Consider the following 24,191-nt stretch of genomic DNA (forward strand, 5'->3'; position numbering starts at 1 on the left):
CAGACTCAACGCGTTTGATGTCATAACGTAACGTAAAGGAGAGTTGGGGTACCCGTTTTATTGCATAAAATGTAAATGAATAAAACCCTCCTGCAGATTTTTAATTCATAAAGTTTCTCAGTCTCCCACTGACACGAGTGGGGCCGGATTCCCCGCTGGTCCGAGTGTTCGGTTCTCTCTGAATAATAGGCAGCAGCGGTAGTGTAAAATTATGATGTCACTTATATTGTAATTTGTTAGAAAGTAGTGTTTATAAAGTTAAGCATTCAAGATCTGGGAGGATATGTGAGAGGAAGCAAGGACGTTTTTATTTTGCAGCTGCAGAGAATACAGCATTTTTTTATTTTGAAACAGAAATCTGCCTCCATCCAGTTCTTTTTGTTCCTAAAAAGGATTCCATCCATCTTAAGAAACCTTGTTACAGTAATGAGCCGCAAACGGGAAGGTGGGGCTTGGTTGCCATGGCTCCCCGGTTTAATTTGCATCTTCTTTGCTGAAGTCGGAAGTAGAAAATTTTTAGTTTGTTGTGCCTCTCTCAAATCCACCCCCTCGGAAACTCTGGACAAATCCTGGAAGAAATAGGTTTTTACAACCTCACCTGTGATTACATAAATTGTATAGATTGATAGTGATGGGCGGACAGAGCCCCGTTAAGCTTTTCAGGCTTTGTCACGACTGTGTCTTAAAAAAAAAAACAAAAAAAAAACCAACAGTTTCAGACCTTTGAGAAGAGCGACATCTGGTGGTTTGTAGAGGGCATAGTGGCCGTGAGCGAGACCGCGGACGGCGTACATACAACACGCCCTTGTTGATTACTGACTGTCAATCCGTCAAGTGCACTAAAGGGCTAAGAAGGCTGCGTGTCCTCATTTTTATCTTACGATAACAATGTTGTCATTAACATACTGCACTGAATGTATGTTAATATGTATGACGATGGCTTAAATTTCTTGTCCTAAAGATGACATACAGTAGTATCAACCATTATCAATAAATTATAAGCCATCATTGATTTGTAATTATTGAACAACTTTTTTATATCAGAGGATTTTTTTTTTTTTTTTTTTAAAACCATTGAAAGATTAATATTTTACAAACAATGTTTGGGGAATAAAAGTACTAAGGGTCAAAGAGAATCTTAAGGATGTTTAGGGAGTGTGCTTGTGGAACAGGGCACATATAAAAGGGTTTGGGAATGAGCCTGCAGTAGCCTACTTTATTAATGACACATTATAAGTTCCACAACAGAATTCCATTGTTTAGTATTTACCTTATTGTCAGATAACAGTTTGAGATGGCTCCACAACATTTATTTGCTTTTTTTTCTACTTTGGGCCTCCATATTTAATATTGTCTTTATATGAAATAAGATGGGTAGTTAACATCTCCTTTCACAGCATTTGGGTTAGTAAAAAAAACTTCAAAACAGTCAGAAAGCTTTAGACATTAATCGGTCTTGTAGCGTTGTTCCATTACAACAAGCTTTCACCCACCATCTCAACGTAGTATGCTTCATGAAACTGACATGAGCTTTGATGCCTTACACATCCCAGCCCTAGTTATAATCCATCCATCCATCCATTTTCCAACCCGCTGAATCCAAACACAGGGTCACGGGGGTCTGCCGGAGCCAATACCAGCCAACACAGGGCACAAGGCAGGGAACCCATCCTGGGCAGGGTGCCAACCCACCGCAGCCCTAGTTATAATATGCAGTTGATATATTAGATATATCTGACTTAAATGAATGAACAAATGTGTCAACAATAGGAAAAAAGATATAAAGTTACAAAGACTGAGCCAGATCAAAACGCAAGATGGTTCAGCTAACCAGTTTGTCTCCCGTAACAAAGTGTCATTTATTTAGCTATTTATCTAGCTTTCAGTTAAAAATTGTCAGTTGTTTAAATTGTACCCAAAATAGCTTCCATATCTTTGTGAAGATTTGTGACAACTATTTTAGATTATATGCAAGATTAGAAGTAACAATTAGAAAGAGAAAGAACAAAATCTTGTCCCATGTTTGTCAATTTAAATTGTGTGTTATTCGATTTGCTGCATTTGCTGATCAGTTTCAGATTTTTATTGCAAAAATTTTAGAACAAAATGCATACCTTACAAAAATCACTAAACAATAACGCACAAGCCAATGAGTCATAATAAAAAATGTACAAAAAATATACCAGTTCAAAAAAGAAAAAACTGAAGATTGCTTAAAGGATTTGGTAGGTGCAAAAATAAATCAATACTGTACATGACTAAAGAAAAAGAAAAAACAAACTAACCTGATTAGTGAAGATGGAGATAATTAAAAAAGAAACACACAGGTAGTGCTAACTAGTCTGAAAAATGCTCTATAACTTTTGCTAGCCAGGGCCCCCCCAAGCAGACTTGCACTTGAGTCAGGATTTACAGCTGTTTATTTTCATGTGTTTTTAATATCTGCTCCTTGCTTGTTTCTGTGGATTTAATTTATACTGTATTACCGGTAATCTATGTTCTTTTCATTGTGTAATTAATAATGTTGTTAGTGCATTCTAGGGGTGCTTTCCTTTGCAGGGTTGCCAGTACATATGAGTCAATTTTTACTGTAGTCAGATGCAAGGTTATTTAAGAACACATGGCCTCCATTAGAATTTGATCTTTAAGACCAATAGAGAAAAAAGAGACTCTTCCCATTTCCTAAAATAAATGTTTAATTCAAATAAAGAATTTCAGGCTTTTGACTCTACAAGTTCTTGACTCTGAGTTTTGGTTTGTTCTATGTATGCAAATTTCAACCAATCATATTGACTCCTGCTTATGTAATTTTTTTCAGATTCCTAGTTAGCCATTCTAAATCACTGTTATTCCATTTATTATCTGTGAATATTGATTACTTTCTGGATCAATGCATTCATTGGTCATTGTTTGATTCTCTTCTCCCTGTTCCCTCTTGGTCTCTTCAGGACTTTCTCCCACATCTCCAGCCACTAATCTTTAATAGTGCATTTGGCAATTTTGAATTGATCTGGTGAGGCCAGTGACTCTTGACTCATGGGTTGCACCTAATGTTGCCACTGCAGTCCCAGATCCTTGCAATGTTATAATGATATATGCGAGTGCAGAAAACACTGCTATTTATCCGTTTTTGTCTTTTTTTTTCCCTTAGAGGAATCCATTTACCAGCTGAAGTCTCTTCATCAAAAAATGCTACTGAAATCATGTTCTCATTTGCATGACTATGGATCTCACCCTGAGGCTATTAAGCCTTCTACCAGTACTCACTTTACAGAACCATGGATGACAAAAGGAGAAATGGGGCCAGCTGTACATGAACATGACATGATAGAGGCAGAGTCAGCAGCTCGACAATGGGATGAGGTGTATAAATGTAAGACAGTTCAGCTCACAGGCATTTTCCAGACTTTTCCTCAGGAGAGCTATGCTCCACGGGTAATTGTTACCAAAGGAATTGCAGGAATCGGGAAAACCGCATGCATCCAGTGGTTACTTTACAACTGGGCCACAGGCAACTGCTTATCTCAGTACGACTTTGTATTTCCTCTTCCATTCCGGGAGCTCAGCTTGTTACCAGATGGTCAGAAATACACCTTGATAGATCTGCTTAACCACTATTACCCCCACCTGAATTTTGAAAAGCTTTTATCTTCTTCACCCAAGCTTCTCTTAATTTTTGATGGGCTAGATGAATGTCAGCTGATGTTGAATTTCTCCTCTTGCTCCGAATGCAGATCAGTTTCAGAACCAATAACACCCACTAGTCACATTATAAATCTTGTTCGAGGAAATCTCCTGCCAGCTGCTTCCATATGGATAACCAGTAGGCCAGTGGCTGTAAACTGTATTCCGCTGTCTCATGTGGATATTGTCACTGAAATCCAAGGGTTTCTAGACTGTCACAAAGAAACGTATTTCTGTAAAAGACTTGGGAAAAATGGGCTTCAAGTTATTTCCCATCTGAAAAAATATACAGCACTTTATGCCATGTGTTATATTCCTGCTTTCTGCTGGCTTCTGGCCACCATTTTTGAGCATTCACCATTGCTTATGCAGGAAAAATATATGCCCCAAAGCCTAACTGAAATTTACACAAACTTTCTCTTAGTCGCTGTGGCCTACCAGCATCATCGTAGTAATGGGAAAAGACGTTCAATGAATGATGCAAATGCTTTGCTACGAGTCAACAAGGCAGTCATCAGAAATCTGGCCAGGATGGCATACTATGGCTTAAAGTCTAATAAGTTGGTATTTTTTGAACAGGACTTGAATAACTACCACTTAAACATCCCAGAAATTTGTGAAGGACTGATCAGAGAGTTCGTGGTTGAAGACTATGGCCCTTTCTGTAAAAAAGCCTATGCATTTGTTCACTTAACTATTCAAGAATATTTGGCTGCCTTATTTGTCATTATCTCTTGTTCTAGTCCCAAGCAGGCCATTACATTGGCTCTCCAGCCAAATTATTGTTTCGGTAATTCTAATTACCCAAGTTTATTTGTAGCTTTTAAAGAGTTCTGTCAGGAGGCAATCAAAAGTCCTAATGGCCATCTTGATTTTTTCCTTCGCTTTCTCTGTGGCCTTGGAAGAGAAAGCAATCATGATCTGGTGCAAGGGCTTTTAGAAACCCCAGAAGACAACTCTGAAGTTGCTTCTTTGATGGCAGACTACATTGGAAAACTCCTGAAGAAAAATGTTTCTCCTGAGAGATGTCTAAACCTGCTGCATTGTCTGAGTGAACTGAAGGCTAACTCTCTAGCAGACGAGATCAAGAATTCCATGGCTACTGGTGCTTTGTCCTTTGGCACACTATCCTTGGCCGAGTATTCAGCTCTTGCTTTTGTTCTACAGACATCCGGAGGTAGTCTGGAAAAGTTCGTACTTAATCAATACATCGCTGCACCCGATGGTGTTAAAAGACTTTCTCCAGTTGCTAAGCTTCACAGAAAATTATGGTAAGTTAAGCATATGACTAAATATCATAATAATATTATCTATTCTCTGCATAACAGGCAATCACGTTTCCGTCACAACTACCACACACTTCTCATTAACTAGGGTCCTGAAAATACCCTATATGCACACTAGAGGCATTAAAACCGTCAAAACCTGTCTAGTCACACAAAATGCAACAAATAATCTTTGTAAAGAAAAATTTTGATTTTTTAAAAAAGGCTCTGTTTAACAAAAAGCTTCCAAGAGCACAGAAAAGAGAGAATCAATGTCTTTAGAATAGGCAATCTCAAGCAATCCCAATCCCAATATACATTCCCAGAGGCAAAGTCAAAAAATACAGTAAAAGGGTCACAAAAAGACAGAAAATCAGAGTAATCAAAAAGGAGACCTAACTCCCATCAAGTTCATTAATCTGCAAGGGATTTTGGGTTTTCCTTAACCTTAACAGAGCTCGGGGCAATCCCCTGCAGTGATGTACAGGTGGCCCCACCTCTTGGGAAGCCACTCACAAAACACCGGGAATATACAGTTATAGAGTAAGCAATAATCCACACTGCTAACAGAAAAATTAACAAAAATAGACAAAAATTAGGCATCTCAACCCCAGCCTTTGGAACCCTGGCTGAAACAGAACAACACCACACTAGGCAATATGGCCTTAATGTTAATACAGTGGAACTTAAACATTAGGCTAACAGATTTGTCCTGTCCATGACTCAGCAAGTGACCCTGAGAGCCTCACTCAATATGATTGCATTATAAAAAATATGACATGCCTTGCGTTGGCACAAAAGAATATAGCAATGTTAGGTTACTTAATTAACCAAATATTATATATATATATCATACACATACACACATCTATATATACAGTACTGTGCAAAAGTTTTAGGAAGGTGTGAGAAAATGCTGTAAGCAAAGAATGCTTTCAGAAATATAAATAACTAGGGGGCTCCGCCCCCTGCTCGCTTCGCTCGCCAACCCCTGGTGTTGGGAATGAGAAAGAGCGTGATGTATGAATGAGATATAGAATAGTGTGAAGGTGTAGATGATGCAAATAGAAAGCAAACAATAAAGTGTGTGGCACAGTGTAAAGGTTTATTGGAAAATTTCTTTGCACACGCCGTTTAAGTGTAAAAGGTAATTCCAGGTCAGAACTTGTAAGGTCAATGAAGATGGTTATTGTCGTGATCAGAGTCAAGTTTGTCAGAGCTTAGAAAGAGTTGTGTCTCTCCAGGAAGTAATGGAATGACTTGGGTATTTATGTTTTCCACATTAATATTTTTTGGACATAATATAGTGCGTTGTGTTAAAAGGGGCATTTGGTCTAATGAGATTGCTGTTCCAAATCTGTCTGTAACTAAGTCGGCGCAGATAAAGGCTTGAGGAATTGTAATAATATCTGGGAGAAGTCTATCTGTATTGGTGAGTGTACCATCTCCCAGTTGTAATAACTTGTTATGATCTGGATGTGGACATCGCATGTTTTGTACTAACTATCTTTTGAAAGCAATGGCAATTGTCTGCGTATTTTAAGGTGCACTGAACAATAGCTGAGCGCATGGAATGTGGAACAATAGCTAATCACGGTCTAAAATCTCCTCGTAATAAAAGTACCTTTCCTCCAAACGGAAGATTATTATTCATAAACGTTTGTAGAAGTTTATGAATGGTGTTGAGTAAGTGAGTGGATGCCATTGTACATTCATCAATAATTAACAGTTTTGCAAGACGGATGCCATGTGCAGTGCCACTGTTAATGTTCATAGTGGATATCGATTTGTAGGATCTAATGCAGTTCATAAAGATTTCACTTTCAGGTACATCGTTAGTTAGAAGCTTCTGTAGATATTCAGGATATGAATGTAAAGGAGGCAGTCTAATTTGACCGTTTTGATAACGACGTGTAAATTCATTACTTGTATTGCCAGTTGTTTCTTCAGGGAAGTTAAGTGAATGACAATGATTGCAAATGACATTCATTAATCCGAATGAATTTTCCTCAATAGTGGACTCATTATTGAACGCGTTGTCAGCCACCTTTATTTATTTTGTCCCTTCGCTGCCATTTCTGTATGTCTGAGGCGGGAGGGGTTTCGTTTTGAATCCGTGCCTGTTTCGATGCAGCACTTTGAGACGTGCGCTGTATGCGTGTACGTTCAGTGTGTCTGTCCATATGCACTCGTTTCTGATAATGTGTTAGTTGAGCTTTGCGTTTTTGGAGCCGAGACATTTTTTCTTCCGGAGGTTCAGAAGCGCGTTGTAAGCGCCGCCGTGTATTTTGTTTTTTCATGCGGGTTCGTGTGTTCGGTCCCGTTATCCGAGCCGTATCGTTTTGTACCTGTGATCGTGTATTTATGACTTGTTTGTTCTTCATCGTGAGAAATATGGATAAGTAATAAGGAGGATCGCACTCACTGTTAATATGGAGCCTTTTCTGCAGTTGAACGGTTAATAGTGCTTCAGTGTAAGGAGATCCACCTATGCTGCATAGTGTGAAGGTGTTGAGATGACGTGTGTTTAATACGGACGGGCACTCACTGTTAATATGGAGCCTTTTCTGCGGTTGAACGGTTAATAGTGCCTCATTGTAATGAGATCCACCTATGCTGCATAGTGTGAATTGTGTTTGGTCCCGTTATCCGAGCCGTATCGTTTTGTACCCGTGATCGTGAATTTATGATTTGTTTGTTCTTGAGCGTGATAAAATATGGATAAGTAATAAGGAGGATCGCACTCACTGTTAATATGGAGCCTTTTCTGCGGTTGAACGGTTAATAGTGCCTTATTGTAATGAGATCCACCTATGTTGCATAGTGTGAACGTGTTGAGATGACGTATGTTTAATACGGACGGTTCATTTAGAAATGGGGCTTTGTGTGTAGATTTGTGCATATCTGCGTTGTTGATTTGTTTCAGGGTGCACTGTTCCAATACGATGCAATATTTGTCCACATATGCGAAAGCAGTATGGGCCATTGCCTTTTGGTGGCCTGATATTTACTCCGGTAGATGCAAAAGCAAATGAACTATTGTAGGATCTAATGCAGTTCATAAAGTTTTTACTTTCAGGTACATCGTTAGTTAGAAGCTTCTGTAGATATTCAGGATATGAATGTAAAGGAGGCAGTCTAATCTGACCCTTTTGACAACAACGTGTAAATTCATTACTTGTATTGCCAGTTGTTTCTTCAGGGAAGTTAAGTGAATGACAATGATTGCAAATGACATTCATTAATCCCAATGAATTTTCCTCAATAGTGGACTCATTATTGAACGCGTTGTCAGCTAAGTGGCGCAATCGTTTAGCAGGTGTCTGCGGACGGCTCCTTTAGAAATGGGGCTTTGGGTGTCACTTCTTATTGATGTTAGTGTGTTTGTGGGTCTGAATCGTCCTTGTTGTGAACGTTTCGTGTGCCATGTCCGTAGTCTGTCCCATTTCGTCTCTAATGGGCTTGGTGTGGCGGTCACGGCTTCTTTTTTTTGGTGTGGTAGGAGCTTGTTGAATCCTCCTCTTTGTGTGCGTCCCGTTTCGTGTGCAATGGGATTCGTGCGGCGCTGTGTGCTTTGCCGGCGTCTGGGGGGATGTTGCTTGGAGGGGGTGGTGGGATTGGTGGGGCACGAGCGTCTTCTTTCTTTGTGTGCCAGGGGCTTGTTGAATCCTCCTCTTTGTGTGTGTCCCGTCCGCTGCTTGGGGGGGGGGGGGGGGGGGGGGGGGTAGCGCTTGGAGGTGGGTGTGGGATTTGTGGGGCGCGAGCGGCTTCTTTTTTTTTTGTGTGCTAGTTTCGTGTGCAATGGCTTTCGTGCGGCGCTGTGTGCGTCGCCTGCGTTTGACTCTTTTTCTGTGCTCACTCCTTTTTTCTGTGGTCGCGGCGCCTCATTTCTTGGGGCGCCTGCGCAGTACGTGTTTTTGCGGCTACGGCCCATGGCCGGATGTCCCTGCGTCCATCCGGTTTAGCATTCTCGGTTAGTAATGTGGATGATAGTTTATTGTTATCAATTTACAAAATGCAAAGTGAGCGAACAAAAGAAAAATCTAAATCAAAATCAATATTTTGTGTTACTACCTTTTGCCTTCAAACCAGCATCAATTCTTACAGGTACACTTGCACAAAGTCAGGGATTTTGTAGGATTATAGTCACCTGTATACCAAACAGGTACTAATGATCATCAATGTCACACGTAGGTTGAAACACAGTCATTAACTGAAACAGAAACAGTTGTGTAGGAGGCTTAAAACTGGGTGAGGAACAGCCAAACTCTGCTACCAAGGTGAGGTTATGGAAGACAGTTTCATGTCATGGAAAGATTGAGCACAGCAACAAGACACAAGGTAGTTACACTGCATGAGCAAGGTCTCTCCCAGACAAAGATATCAAAGCAGACTGGGGTTTCAAGATGTGCTGGTCAATCTCTTTTGAAGAAGCACAAAGAAACGGGCAACATCGAGGATCGTAGACATAGTGGTCAGCCAAGGAAACTTAGTGCAGCAGATGAGACACATCAAGCTTATTACCCTTCAAAATCGGAAGATGTGCAGCAGTGCAATCAGCTCAGAACTGGCAGAAACCAGTGGGACCCAGGTACACCCATCTACTGTCCGGAGAAGTCTGGCCAGAAGTGGTCTTCATGGAAGAGTTGCAGCCAAAAACCAATACCTCCGACGTGGAAACAAGGCCAAGCGACTCAAGTATGCATGAAAACATAGGAACTGGGGTGCAGAAAAATGGCAGCAGGTGCTCTGGACTGAGGAGTCAAAATTTGAAATATTTGGCTGTAGCAGAAGACCGTTTGTTCGTCGAAGGGCTGGAGAGCGGTACAATAATGAGAGTGTCTGCAGGCAACAGTTAAGCATGGTGGAGGTTCCTTGAACGTTTGGGGTTGCATTTCTGCAAATGGAGTTGGAGATTTGGTCAGGATTAATGGTGTTCTCAATGCTGAGAAATACAGGCAGATACTCATCATGCAATACCATCAGGGAGGTGTATGATTGGCCCCAAATTTATTCTGCAGCAGGACAATGACCCCAAACATACAGCCAAAGTCATTAAGAACTATCTTCAGCGTAAAGAAGAACAAGAAGTCCTGGAAGTGATGTTATGGCCCCCACAGAGCCCTGATCTCAACATCGAGTGTGTCTGGGATTACATGAAGAAACAGAAGGATGTGAGGAAGCCCACATCCACAGAAGATCTGTGGTTAGTTCTCCAAGATGTTTGGAACAACCTACCAGCCGAGTTCCTTCAAAAACTGTGTTTAAGTGTACCTAGAAGAATTGATGCTGTTTTGAAGGCAAAGGGTGGTCACACCAAATATTGATTTGATTTAGATTTCTCTTTTGTTCATTCACTGCATTTTATTGATTGATGAAAATAAATGATTAACACTTCCATTTTTGAAAGCATTCTTTGTTTACAGCATTTTTTCACACCTGCCTAAAACTTTTGCACAGTACTGTATATAATAAATATTAAAAATATAAATAAATAAATGGGTGGCGCAGTGGTAGTGCTGCTGCCTAGCAGTTAGGAGACCCAGGCTCGCAAACCCCCCCCCGTGGGACTCCGGTTTCCTCCCACAGTCCAAAGACATACAGGTTAGGTTAGGTGCATTGGCGATTCTAAATTGTCCCTAGTGTGTGCCCTGCAGTGGGCTGGCGCCCTGCCTGGGGTTTGTTTCCTGCCTTGCGCCCTGTGTTGGCTGGGATTGGATCCAGCAGACCCCCCGTGACCCTGTAATTATATCTATCCATTATCCAACCCACCATATCCTAGATTATGAATTACAAAATAAGAACTTGGAACACCATGTAACAATTTACTATGAGACTAGCCATGCTACCAGTTGAAGACAAGTAATAGAATAATTTAAAAATATGTACCTTTCCTCAGAATCTGCGTGTGTCTGAGCCTCCCTTAACTGATGTTCCTTCTCTCGAGTATGATTCTGTATCACCTGCTTCTCCGACTCAGTCATTATATTAGAGGCAGTTTTTTCACCTTGTGTCCAGTGTTATACTTTGGGCCATTGATGGAGACTCTTACAGCATGCCTGCTATGCCATTTCTTCTGCTACGGCATCTCATTACCCGCACTTCCTCTTTCAATCATGTTACCAAAGACAAACTGAGCAATCAGATTGCTCCAAAGAACTGGACACACACACACACACAGACCTTAGTGTTTTATTATATAGTAGATTATATTTCTAAACATTTGCTTAAGATGTATGGATTCTTGGAATTATACTTGTGTGAGCAGCAAAAATACACAAACATAAGGAGTATAATTAAGAAGCTGAATACATTTCTGGTCGTTTTAGATATCAAATTTTCATTTGAATAAAACTTTTCCAATAAAAATTAACCATAATCAAATAAAATATTTATAAGTGTGCAGTTATTTTAAAATGGTGTAATTTAAAGAATATACTATATTTATGCATAAGTATTACAGGTCAAAATAACTGTTCAGAAGAAAACTGCATAAGCAGGTTGACATGGGTTTAGTTTTTTCACTGTTTAGATATTTTTTCCATTTAACAGCTTGATTTACAGGAGTTATATAGTACACTACATGTATCCTATTATTGCTATAAGCTAGGTTGCATAAATGTCTGTTTTCAATCAATATGCATTATGTTTTACAATACGTTTCCAACGGTTTTAGTTTATTTGAAAAAAAAACAAAAAAAAAAAAAAAAAAACCTGCTACTTAATCTTGGTATACTGTACCAATTTTTTTTAACTTGATTACATCGGAGAGAGTCATTTAAAAATGTACAATTCTTTCTATTATGTATTTGGTTTCTTTATTATTATTATAATAAATGATATTAAAATAAAAAGCAATATGTAAGAAATTATGTTTTGCCAATGTGCATTAAGTATTTCTGACCCTATTTGCAGAATGTTTTGTATGCTTGCTTTTTTTTCCCCACAGAAGAAACAGCACAAAGTGCTCAGATCAGATTTCCCAAAGCTATATGGGAATAGAGAAAAAACTGATACAAAATAAAATGATGTACTAGAATGAATGATTTAATATTGTTTAAGACTAAACCCTCCATGTTTTAGCAAGACTAAACTGTCCATGTTTTAGCAGGTTTGAAAAAAGCACCCTAAATGAAGAAACAGGCAATTGTGTGAAGTATATTCTGAGCTCTTACAAAAGTCAAGTTAAAGAAATAAGGTAATTTTAGAAATATTATTTAAAAAGTGATACAAATGAATAACTGAATCTTGATCCTTGTCTTGCATTATTTTTAATTAATGAAGTTATAATACTGTTGAATTATTGAAGCAGGTAGTTATTGTGCCATGAGCAAAGGTATATTTCAGAAAAAACTCATGGTAATCATGGACTCTATTACGCTCTCATAAAATAAAAGGGCTAAATTAAATTCATGAATTACACTAATAATAATGAATTACATTTTCTTAGTCTATGGTATCTATATACAACCTCTCCATGTAGAAAAAATAGCAAAAAAAAAAAAAAAAACAATTATAAAGACTAAAATCCATCATCACAAATTCAAAAGAGGCACAAGACGATAGGAGGCTAATGTAACAGAGTTGAAATGATTTTGCCACACTGTCTTGCGTCTCTCTCAAAATAAAATGTTTTGTTTTGATAATGCAAAGATTGTTGATTGGGAAAAGATGCATCAAGCCAATGATCACATTAAATAAAATCCACTTGTGCTGAAATCAAAATCCATTTGAAATAGTGGAATGAAAACATAAGCAGATCTATTTTATATTAATCCACCTTAATAAAAGGATAAGTCTCTGTGCGTCTGTGCACTTCTTCAGTTGCACGGTCTCTGTCAAGATGGCGCATCACAAACAATTAGTAATAAAATGCACTGCATTTGTCATTCTAACTGATTATAATAATAATAATAATAATAATAATTTAGTTATATGGTAAAACAAACATTAAGACTGCTTTTACACATACCATACCAAATGGCATATAAACGGACATATGTATTACATGGTGCACTGCAAACATTAATGCTAAATTCTATGTTGATTACTATCATTGATGGGTACCACAGCATGTTAATACTAGAATCTGCACTTCATAAATCACAATGTATAATTTCACATATAATTCTGTTCTGAGATTTTCCAATGTAAAGTGAAGCTATCTGTGTTATCGTTTGGCTTTTAGATGTTTGAATTCCCTACACAAAGGGAAAAGTGCAAAAGCAGTAGTCAATGCCTTCACCCTGAGCTTTGCATCAAAAGCTCAGGCAAAAACATATTTAAAGATACTTTACAGGATGTCTGGAGTTCAAATCCTGTGCCAAGTCACTATGTATGTGAAATGACATGTTATTCCCATCTGTGTGTGGACATTTGTTTAGGTTTTTCTACTATATCCCAAATGCATGCATGTTGAGTTAGTTGGAAGTTCAAAAATAAGTGAGTGGGTCCCATAATAAACTGGCATCTTTTCCAGGCTGGTTTTTGCCTAGTGTCTGATGTCAATGGCTCTCCACTGGTCTGAACTAGATTAGGCAGATTGAGAATGTTATAAAAAGAAAGTTTGATGGAAATGTTTACACATTGTTTAATAATCATACTTTACATTTATATAGTGCTTTTCTCACTACTCAAAGCACTTTGCACCAATAGCGGGGAGCCACTTCAACCACCACCAATCTACAGTATCCACCTAGATGATGTGATGGCAGTTATTTTGTGCCAGTACACTCACTGCACCTTAGGTGTTAAGGGGTGAGAGAGAGATAACTAAATTAGAAACAGGGGGTGATTAGGGGGCTGGAATTACTAGGCCATGGGGAACAATTTAACCTGGACAGCAAAATACACATTAACTACTCTTTACAAAAAGTCTCCAGGAATCTTTAATGAGAACCAAGAGTCACAACCTCAGGTTTACATATCATCAGAAGGATGGCACCATTTTTACAGTGCAGCGTTCCTGTCACTGCACTTGGATAATGGGATCCACTCATATGCAACAATGTAAGCATCCCGTTGGCCTTTCCAACACTTCTTCAAGCAGCAACCCAAGCTTTTCCTAAATGGCCACCCATTCAATTACTGGCCGGCCCAAACATGCTTAGCTTCAGGTTGATTACCTGTTCTGAAATGCATGTGGTATGTTTAGAAAAACAATGTGGATCTAGAAGCAGTTTGAACAAGGTGTTTTTTTTTTTTTTTTATAAGCATGGCACTCTATAACAAATATCTCAGATTTAGAACTGCTATAATGAAAATGTTGATCTTTAGGCTACAACATGTAAAAACACTTGAGAGGAAAATGTTGTTCATGCAATCTGGCCTTTTCTATTAGTTAATAAAGTCACTTCAGTATCTAATAACTCTGAGCTGTATTTTAGCAGGATAACATACATTATGCTGGTACTGTTGTTGACAACTATCACTTTCCACCGGTTTACACTGAATTTCTTTACTGAAGTTTAATTATCCTTTCTTAACCATACTGTATATACTGTGTCCTCACTATTTGTTATTCCTCCTCTTTAGATGCCATGCTAAATTTTGCCTTCTGATTCTGTATCATTTATATAAATTTTTAAAACTCATAGGGGCTAATGGAGGTCACTGATGTGCTACAGAGGATGACTTTACCCCTTATCTTTTTTCTTTCCAGTACCTAGCTTGCAGCCAGTTTTCACATTAATTGTTTATAGTTTCAGGATTAATCATTAGAACATCAGAACAATTTAGACAAAAACAGGCCATTCAGCCCAACAAATGTTTCTACTCCTATTCACTTAATTCTTCCAAAATAACACCACATCTAGTTTTGAAAGTCCCACTGTCCACCACACTACTTGGTAGCTTACTCCAATTGTTCTCTGTGTAAAGAAAAACTTCCTAATGTTTGTGTGAAATTTACCCTTAACAAGTGTCCTTGTGTTCTTGATGAACACAGTTTAAGGTAACAGCCATAATGATTAACAGTACAAAAGACAAATTTGAGGTCTGAATTAATTATATTGCATTCTTTGCATTTGTCAACAACCTACTTTACCTGTTCAAAAAAAATCTAAGACCCATCATAAATCTGTTCTGAATTTGTTCACAAGGCGGAGACAACACTATTTTTCCAGTGTACCTACCATTTGGGCTCTGTCAGCAATTCATTTTTCAAAATTTTCTAAAAACCATTACAATTCTTATCCTTGTCATTACACCAAGCATACACTATTCTTTAAGTTTTTCATACACTCGGTATACTGGGAGCACTGAAAACAGGCAATTTTATATAGTCTTTCCCTGTGTTCAGTCTTTACAAGATGCAAACACAACAATCTCAGGACCTATACTCCTGCTTACTGTAGCTATGAAAGAAATTCAGTGCAAACTTCTCTTTTTATTTCAAAACATTTCAATATATATCAATAAATCGTTTTTTAAACAGTTAGATTCAATAATAACCTCATTCATTTGGAACTCAAAACACCCACGTATCCGAAGAGCGACCCTACAAAGACCTCAGGCAGAAGGTGGCATGGCTTTACCTAATTTTCAGTTTTATTACTGGGCAGCAAACATACAAGCCATAAAAACCTGGACACAAATAAATGCACATACACAGGCTTGGTCTGCAATAGAAGTAAAATCCTGTAGTACTTCTTTATATTCCCTGCTCTGCTCTCCAATAAATGAAAGTTATCGCAAATATACTAATAACCCAATCGTGCTTTACTCACTCAGAATATGGAACCAAATTAGGAAGCATTTTAAGATGGAAAATCTTTTATCAGTGGCACCTCTGCAAGGGAACCACCTCTTTCAACCTTCGCAAGTATATCCAGTTTTTAATACCTGGAAAAGTTTTGGGATTAAAATGCTCAGAGATCTTTATATAGACAACATATTTACATCTTTTGAACAATTACGTTCAAAATTTAACCTCCCAGCTACACATTTCTTTTACTATCTTCAAATTAGAAATTTTGTTAAACAGAAATTGCCCGATTTCCCCCACCTTGCACCCTCCACAATGCTGGAAAAAATACTGCTCAATTCCGAGGAAACAAACACTATTTCCGCAATATATAAAATCTTAGAGTCCCTACCTTTCAAAGATCCAAGAGGACATTGGGAAGAAGATCTCTTAATCAATATATCAGAAAAGGAGTGGAAGGTAGCAAAGCAGAGAATTCACTCGAGTTCTATATGCGCAAAGCATAGAATTATTCAACTAAAAATTATATATCGAGCTCATCTGTCTCGCTTAAAACTGTCCAAAATGTTTCCAGGCCAGGATCCAACCTGCGAGCGCTGCAACCAAGCTCCTGCCTCACTGGGTCACATGTTCTGGGCCTGCACCAAACTAACATCATTTTGGACAAAAATTTTTAAGTGCCTCTCAGACAGCCTTAGTATCACAATCCCTCCTAACCCACTAACAGCTGTGTTTGGTGTCCTTCCAGATGGACTTGAATTGGAGAAGGACAAACAAACGGTGATTGCATTCACTACACTCTTGGCACGCAGACTTATTTTGTTAAATTGGAAGAATCCTAATTCTCCTCTTATAAGTCAGTGGGAAACTGATGTTTTATATTATTTGAAATTGGAAAAAAATCAAATTTTCAGTTAGAGGATCTGTACAAAATTTTTTCAAAACTTGGCAGGATTTAATCAATATTATTTTAATATAGATATTTACTTCTCCCCTTCTTTTGTCTAATGTTGCCTTATTAAAAAGCTTAAAGCAATTTTCCTTTAGCTAAGCTCTCCTTCTCAGGGGTGGGGTTTGATTTGTCTTCAAATTTGTTGGGTTATAAATTGATCTGTTTGTATGGAATGATTACAATGAAAATTAATAAAATAAAAATATTAAAAAAAAAAAAAAAAAAAGAAATTCAGTGCAAAAGAGTATGAAATAGGTAGCCTCTCCTTAACTGTTAACAAACACATTCACTATATCTGTATGCTGCTATCAGATTTAATTCACGGCTACTCTGTCTTTCCTCCTTAGGTTCAGAATCCTGAATGTGAAAGACTCAGGGTGGATGAAGTTGTGTGAAGCACTGGCAAGTCCTCACTGCAAAGTGGAAACTGTCATGTATGAATTTTCACGTTGGGCATTACAGTACTTTTTGTTATGTTTGATTTTGAGAAATTAATATGTATTTAAGCTAAAATGGTAATGTGTGATCTAAATCCTAGTTACTCTGCTCATTTCATAAACAGACTAGAAATACAGAGTATGGAATATTGTACATGAGTTTTGGCTAAAACATCTCTTCAGTACACCATGAAATATAGAAACAGTGCCTCATAACATGCAGATTGCACTGATGGTCCACAAGTCAGTCAGTCTGACTCATAATGAAACACCGCTCTTGTTTAGGCTGTAAGAAATGAAATCAGTCAGTCAGTCATTGTCCAACCCGCTATATCCTAACAGGGTCACTGGGGTCTGCTGGAGCCAATCCCAGCCAACACAGGGCTCAAGGCAGGAACAAACCCCAGGCAGGGCGCCAGCCCACCGCTGGGCACACCCCGAGCACACACTTGGGACAATTTAGGATCACCAATGCACCTAACCTGCATGTCTTTGGACTGTGGAAGGAAAACGGATTACCTGGATGAAACCCATGCAGACTCCACGCAGGGAGGACCCGGGAAGCGAACCCAGGTCTCCTAACTGTGAGGCAACAGTGCTACCACTGCACCACCATGCCGCCTAGGTCCACAAATGGAAGAGCTAAAGTACCCTGTAGTCTTGTTCACGAGTTGTGCAAGACAGGAGCATTACATTGTCTGACAAACTAGTGAGGCAGCAGCAGTTTTGTGAACATTAACTTGACTGTGGTGGTAAAGCAGAATTTATGCCCTAAAATAAAGCTTTTCTTTTATCATCCACCTTAATTAAGGACAAGTGTTTGTGTGTAGGTATCTGTGTATCCGTCATTCCAATAGACAGTGCATCATAAGCATTAACGCTGTTTTTACAGATTCCATACTAAATGGAATATAACAGACATATGCATTGCAATTGACACACCTACAGTTGGCGCATCACAAACATTTGTAATAATGCATTTTATTATCACAAATATTTGAGATGCGCAAGCTGTTGGAAAGAAAAATACAATGGATTTTATGACTACACACATTACAAAATACATTCCAATAGATGGTGCACTGAAAATGTTAACATGGAGGTCTGCATTAATTACTTACTGTAGATTTCAATCCGTTTTAGACAGGTAGCACAGTTAGTTCAATCTATATCCCTCTCGTTACTTATGGTCAAAAGCTGTGGGTAATGACTAATAGAATGGGACTCTAAATGCAATTAGCCAAAATGAGGTTCCTAGTAGGGTTGTTAAGCTCAGTGTCTATGATAGAGTTGGGAGTTCAGCAATACAGGAAGACCATGGAGTAGAACCACTGCTTTTCCTGCATCAAGTGAAAGCAGTTGAGACAGCTTGGCCATGCAGATTGAATGCTCGCTTTGTAACTCCCAAGGGAAGTGTGTAAGGCACAGCCCACTAGAAAACCTTGAGTTGCTGCTTGAAAAAGTGTTGGTAAGACCATTGGGGATACGTACCCTATGGTACATCACCAGTGTGTAGCATTCAGCTGGATGGTGCAATGGCAGCCATTTTTGTGCCAGTATGATCACCACACATTAGCTATTAGGTGGTGAAGGGGCGAGAGAGAGAGATAGTTAGCCAGTAAGGGAAAGGGGATGATCAGGGGGGCAGAATGGCCAGAGAGTGGTGGGCAATTTAGCAAGGATGTTAGGAAACACTCTATATGACGAGAGAGTCAGGACCTTTTTTTTTTTTTTTGGTCTCATCCAGGGATGGCACCAGCTTTTACAGCACATTGTTCCTGTCACTGCACTGGGTCATTAGGATCCACAAAACGAGCACAGGGTAAGCACCCCCGATTGGCCTTACCAAGCTTTACCCAAGACAGGCGTATGTCACTCATCTCTTCAGGCCACTACATTGGTTCCTTATAGCAGCACACATTAAGTTTACGTTCTTGATGTTTGCCTACAGTGTAATTAATGAGTCAGTACCCCTATGTATATGGAGACACTGATGAAATGCTATGCTCCTTCTCGTCCACTCAGGTCTGCCAATGAAGAGAGTCTAGTAATACCACCTCTGTTTGGTGTTAAATCTCAATCCAGACTCTTTTCATTTGTAGCTCCTAGTTCATGGAATGAGCGGTCTACCTCCATCTGAACTGTTGACTCCCTCAAAGTGTTTATGAAGCAATTCATACCCCTACTGTTGTTAATGAATGATTTTTGTTTTGTGGCTATGTCTTATTGTTGAGTTAAGTAATCAATTTGTGTAACATGTCAAGCAACACTTGTTCACAACAGACTAATGTTACTTAATTATGCTAAACTCCTTTGTAATCAAAGCAAATAAATGTAAAATGTAAGTGTTGGGGCGGCACGGTAGCGCTGCTGCCTCACAGTTAGGAGACCCGGGTTCGCCTCCCTGGTCCTCCCTGCGTGGAGTTTGCATGTTCTCCCCGTGTCTGCGTGGATTTCCTCTGGGTACTTCGGTTTCCTCCACAGTCCAAAGACATGCAGGTTAGGTGTATTGGCGATATTAAAATTGTCCCTAGTATGTGCTTGGTGTGTGTGTGTGTGTGTGTGTGTGTGTGCACACGCCCTGCGGTGGGCTGGTTTGTTTCCTGCCTTGTGCCCTGTGTTGGCTGGGATTGGCTCCAGCAGACCCCAGTGACCCTGTAGTTAGGATATAGCGGGTTGGATAATGGATAGATGGATGGATGTTAGCGTAGATAGTCTGGCATCCAAATACTAGCTGGGTCCAAACATGCCAAGCTTCAGGTGGACTACCTATTTTGAAGTGCAGGTGGTGTATGACTACTGCTGATGGTTTATGGTCTCTTCCTTTATATAAAGTCAGATTCTGTTTTCCTTTATAATCTGACCTTTTAGGGGATAAACCAAGGTCACTTTTCATAAACTGTACTTTTGGCTAACAGGGTATAATAAAGCTGATATGTCAGCAGGTTATGTCCAAAACCCCTTAGCAAATTTCAAGTTTAAATGCTTTACCAAACAGATGAATGTTTGGCATTATTGTGCCGATTGCATTATCCATTAAGGAAGGAAAAAAAAAAGATGCAATAGTGTTGCTTGGACTGTGGAAGAGAAAAAATACAATGTTTCCTTATATGAAAATGTGCATTTAAAGAAACATTTTATGTCTTAAGACTTAAAACTACAATTGCTCAAGGGATGATGATTTAGGCTTATCCTATGATGCTGCTGTCTGGTAACAGCCAATCTACTATACATTATAAAATCTTTCTCATAGGATAAGGAACTGTCGTCTTAAGGCTCATCACTATGAAGAACTTGGCAAGATCCTTGTTCAAAACCATCATATAACAGAATTGGATTTGTGTTACAACGACGGAGGTGATGAAGGAGTGAAACTGTTGTCCATTGGGCTGCTTGGTAACAGTTGTAACATCAGAACATTGAGGTACAGTATGAGGAACTGCTCTGTGGTTCTGGTGTAAATCTTAGCATGCAAAAATGAAATGAAATATAAAATATATTGTACCAGGTAGCATGATGGTACAGAGGGTAGAACTGTTGCCTCATAGGTGCATGGATTAATCTCCCACATTTGGCTTGTGCCTGCATGGGTTTTCATGTGAAATACTTAAACATGTGCAGTTTAGGTTAACTGGTGACTCTAAATCAACACATGTGGCTGTGCAAGTGTGTAGCTTCTAAAGAACTGGTGCCCTGACCTGGGTCATTTCCGGTTTTACATCTAGAAATACAATAATAGGCTCTGACCCCTTCAACCCAAAATTGGATGAAGTGGGTTTTAGAAAGTTACATATGTTGTGCCTAAGCATCTGTCACTTTGTAAAAGTTTGTGAAAATCTACTGGTAATATTTTAAACAAGTTTACATTGAACCAAATAAGACTATTTTATGTTATAACTAGGGTGACATGGTGACAGAGTGATTAGTCCTACAAGCTCATGGTGCAAAGTTATGAGTCTGAATCCCAGTCTGGTTACTGTTAGTCCTTAAGATATAAGAGTGAAAGTGGATAGATACATACATACAGTACATATGTCTTTTTATATGGCTTTGTGATAATATAGAACTTCCAAAGTCCTCTAGTATTCTCCAGTTGAATCATGAAATCTTTCAGGACATCTGATCAAATGGTCATTTTGTTTATAGGTTTGTCAGGTCATACTCAAGACTTGTAGGTAAGGCCCTAGTATTTGATAAATGATAAAATGTATTTGCTTTCAAGCATGAAATTCCTAAGAATTTCCTACAAGTAGTTTCCATTTAGACTATTGACTTATGTGAATGTGGAATGAATTCATGAAGGACCCCCTGGCCAATACGTCTCCAAATTTTCGATATATAACTGAAAAATTAATGAACTAAGACAAATATGGTTTTCCTCTTAACCTCTTGCATTGCTTTCACTACTAGGAAAAGAAGAACAAACACTTCTTGTTTTACAGGGTCAACAAAAATAGCCTTACTGATCAGTGCTGTCAAGATCTTGCAGTAATTGTTTACAGCAGTCAGTCATTGACAGAGTTATATCTTCATGCTAACAAACTGGGAGATTCTGGGATAAAACTGCTGTGCACTGGACTACGAAATGACAAATGCCAGTTAGAAAAACTCAGGTAGGCATAACTATGAAAAACTACAATTTAAAAATTTTGTAGTGATTGTAGTATTACTATTTTCATAAGTTAGATACTGAAATGATAAAAAATGAAATTATATTGTGGTATCAAATTTCAGTTCAGGTAATTTAAAACAGAAACACCACAGCTGGAGCTAATCCAAATGTTCTAAAAATCTGTACATCTCAGTAAGCACTGCAATTTAAGCATTCTAAATAATATACTTTTCTTAAAAAGGTTCCTTCCTACATACATATATATATATATATATATATATATATATATATATATATATATATATATATATATACATACATACATACATACATACATACATATATTAAAAAAAAAAAAAAAAAAAAAGACAGAACCTTTGCTTTACATAGCTCCGAGTTAGAGATGTTTTAGAAATGTTCACAAAAACACTAAGAACAGGAAGTGAATTTGTTGGTTTGATTTAAAATTGCAGTCTCTTCCAATGTGGGCTGACCTCCAACTGTTGTGCTGACCTTGCTGAAACCTTGTACACAATGCGCAATCTAAAGAAGCTGGCCCTTCGTGGGAATAAACTGCAGAATAATGGAGTAAGGCAACTGTGTGGCCCACTCCAGAGACCAGACTGCACCATACAGCACCTGGGGTAAGTGCAGATTTCAAACACTGAAAACTGTTTGCACAGAATATTAGCAATTTTAACTAAGATTATTTCCCCTTTACATCACTGAACTGATCTTCCCTTCTTGCTGGCTACTCTGTGGCAATAGGCAGTTCTGATACATCGCAGATGCACTCTAAAGTATTCTTTTGTTTTGTTCAAGTCAAGCAAATACAGTATATTACCAGACAAAAAGCACAATAAAACCCATTACTTACATGATCTTAGTTTTGGTTGGTTGGTTTTTTTTTGTTTTTTTTGCAGAACTATATATTACGTAAAGCTATACAATCACATGAAAAATTGCTCATGAAACATCTTGAGTGTTTGTCTTTTATAGAAGACACAGATTACAGAACCACTTTAATATTTTTCTAGCATTTTTGTGGATATAAAAAAAAGTGTTAAATTTACTTAAATAAATTGGGTTAGTATGGAATGATATCAAGAACAAAAGAGCAAAATGGTTCTGCAGCACTGGCCCCTTGCAGTACTACTCTGTTTCCATTTACCTTGGTCAGCCTTTGGTGTGGAGTTCAAAAGTTCTCCCCATGTTTGAAGGGGATTCAAAGAACAAAGGCTACTGGACTGGAAAAATCTAAAAATTTCAGTGATGTGAGTGAGAATTTCCTGCAAGTGACTGTTAGTTACTGAATTTTATATGCTTAACCCATCGGTAAATTTGGTTTTTGATTTGCACGATGAATACTAATACCCTTAATTCTGTCTCATAAAAGATGCATTGGATAAAAAAAATGGATTCTTTTATTCTCCACAAATGCATTAATTTGCTTCTTTTGCATGATGGCATCCATTAAAAATGTCACTATCCTATACCTCATTATGTTTCTATACTTATTTTTTATATCTTATTTAGACTAGAAGGCTGTGGGCTTTTCTATGAATGCTGTGAAGATCTTGCTACTGTCTTGGAAATGAACAAATCCTTGAAAAGTTTGAGCTTGGACTGGAATGAACTGGGTGATACCGGGGGAAGACTTCTGAGTCGAGGGCTGTTGTCACCCACTTGCATCTTACAAAATCTAGAGTGAGCCCCCACTTTTATTTTTCTTTGTCCCTGGCCAAACAAAAGTATTCATGCAAAGGTTAAGCAGATAAAAGAAACTTCTTGAAAATGTTCAGATGTAACTATAGCAATTGATTAAGTAACATCTTTGTGAAGATTCTAAATCATGAGGTGGTAAAATGTATGCATTGGCATGAAACAAGAGCATAAAAGAGCAACTTAAATGTTCAAAAATGTGAAATGTTTTACCTGGTCTATACTTAAACTTATGAGCATTTGAGCACAAGATTTCTCATGAATAATTCAAAGTCAAACTTGATTTTTACATTATGTAGCAACAAGTATATTGGTGTAATTATTTATGTTTTTCCTCTCAGTAAATATAGTAGCATTGAATAAAATGTAGTCCCTAACTTAAGCCCAAGTCTTCCAAGATGGATGCAGTCATGAAAAAGGAGGTTACAGAAAAAAGACTGATAAATATCTGGGTAATATTTCTGTATCTGTCAACTTTCCTTTGGTGTGTGCCCCTTGAAGAGAAATAAAGTATATCTATGTATCCATTTATGTATTTAAAAGTAACACATTGTATAACAAAGATTAACAGCCACTTGGGTAAGAATTTACAACCTTTTTAATTAAAGAAATTACTTTCAAAACATAATTTTTTAAAATTTGTGAGAGAAGTCATACTTTAATTTATATTATGAACCCACTCTTGCCATTATGGGAAGTCCCTTTAATTCAACCTTTGAGTTGTGCTACAAAACCAATTCAGACTCAGAGGGAACATGCAAGCTTTACATAAAAAGACCATAAACTGAACCAGGTCCATGGAACTCAACAATGC

At 38.2% G+C, this 24,191-nt stretch overlaps 1 protein-coding gene across 5 annotated transcripts in view; it reads left to right on the forward strand.

Annotated features, from left to right (window-relative positions):
* The window catches only part of LOC114649957 (NACHT, LRR and PYD domains-containing protein 12-like), a 42,694-nt gene that overhangs the window by 12,686 nt on the left and 5,817 nt on the right, over positions 1-24,191 (forward strand). Inside the window, exons 4-10 of one of the 5 annotated variants that reach the window (XM_028799353.2) lie at positions 3,152-4,955; positions 12,058-12,147; positions 16,954-17,040; positions 20,297-20,467; positions 21,486-21,656; positions 22,129-22,299; positions 23,192-23,362. In XM_028799353.2, coding sequence (XP_028655186.1) covers positions 3,152-4,955; positions 12,058-12,147; positions 16,954-17,040; positions 20,297-20,467; positions 21,486-21,656; positions 22,129-22,299; positions 23,192-23,362 — 2,665 coding nt within the window. The remainder of the gene's footprint in view (positions 1-3,151; positions 4,956-12,057; positions 12,148-16,953; positions 17,041-20,296; positions 20,468-21,485; positions 21,657-22,128; positions 22,300-23,191; positions 23,363-24,191) is intronic. The other 4 variants (XM_028799355.2, XM_051926478.1, XM_051926476.1 and 1 more) reach the window with 4 other exon arrangements.

This window comes from Erpetoichthys calabaricus, chromosome 4, assembly GCF_900747795.2.
Source record: "Erpetoichthys calabaricus chromosome 4, fErpCal1.3, whole genome shotgun sequence".
NCBI lineage: Eukaryota > Metazoa > Chordata > Cladistia > Polypteriformes > Polypteridae > Erpetoichthys > Erpetoichthys calabaricus.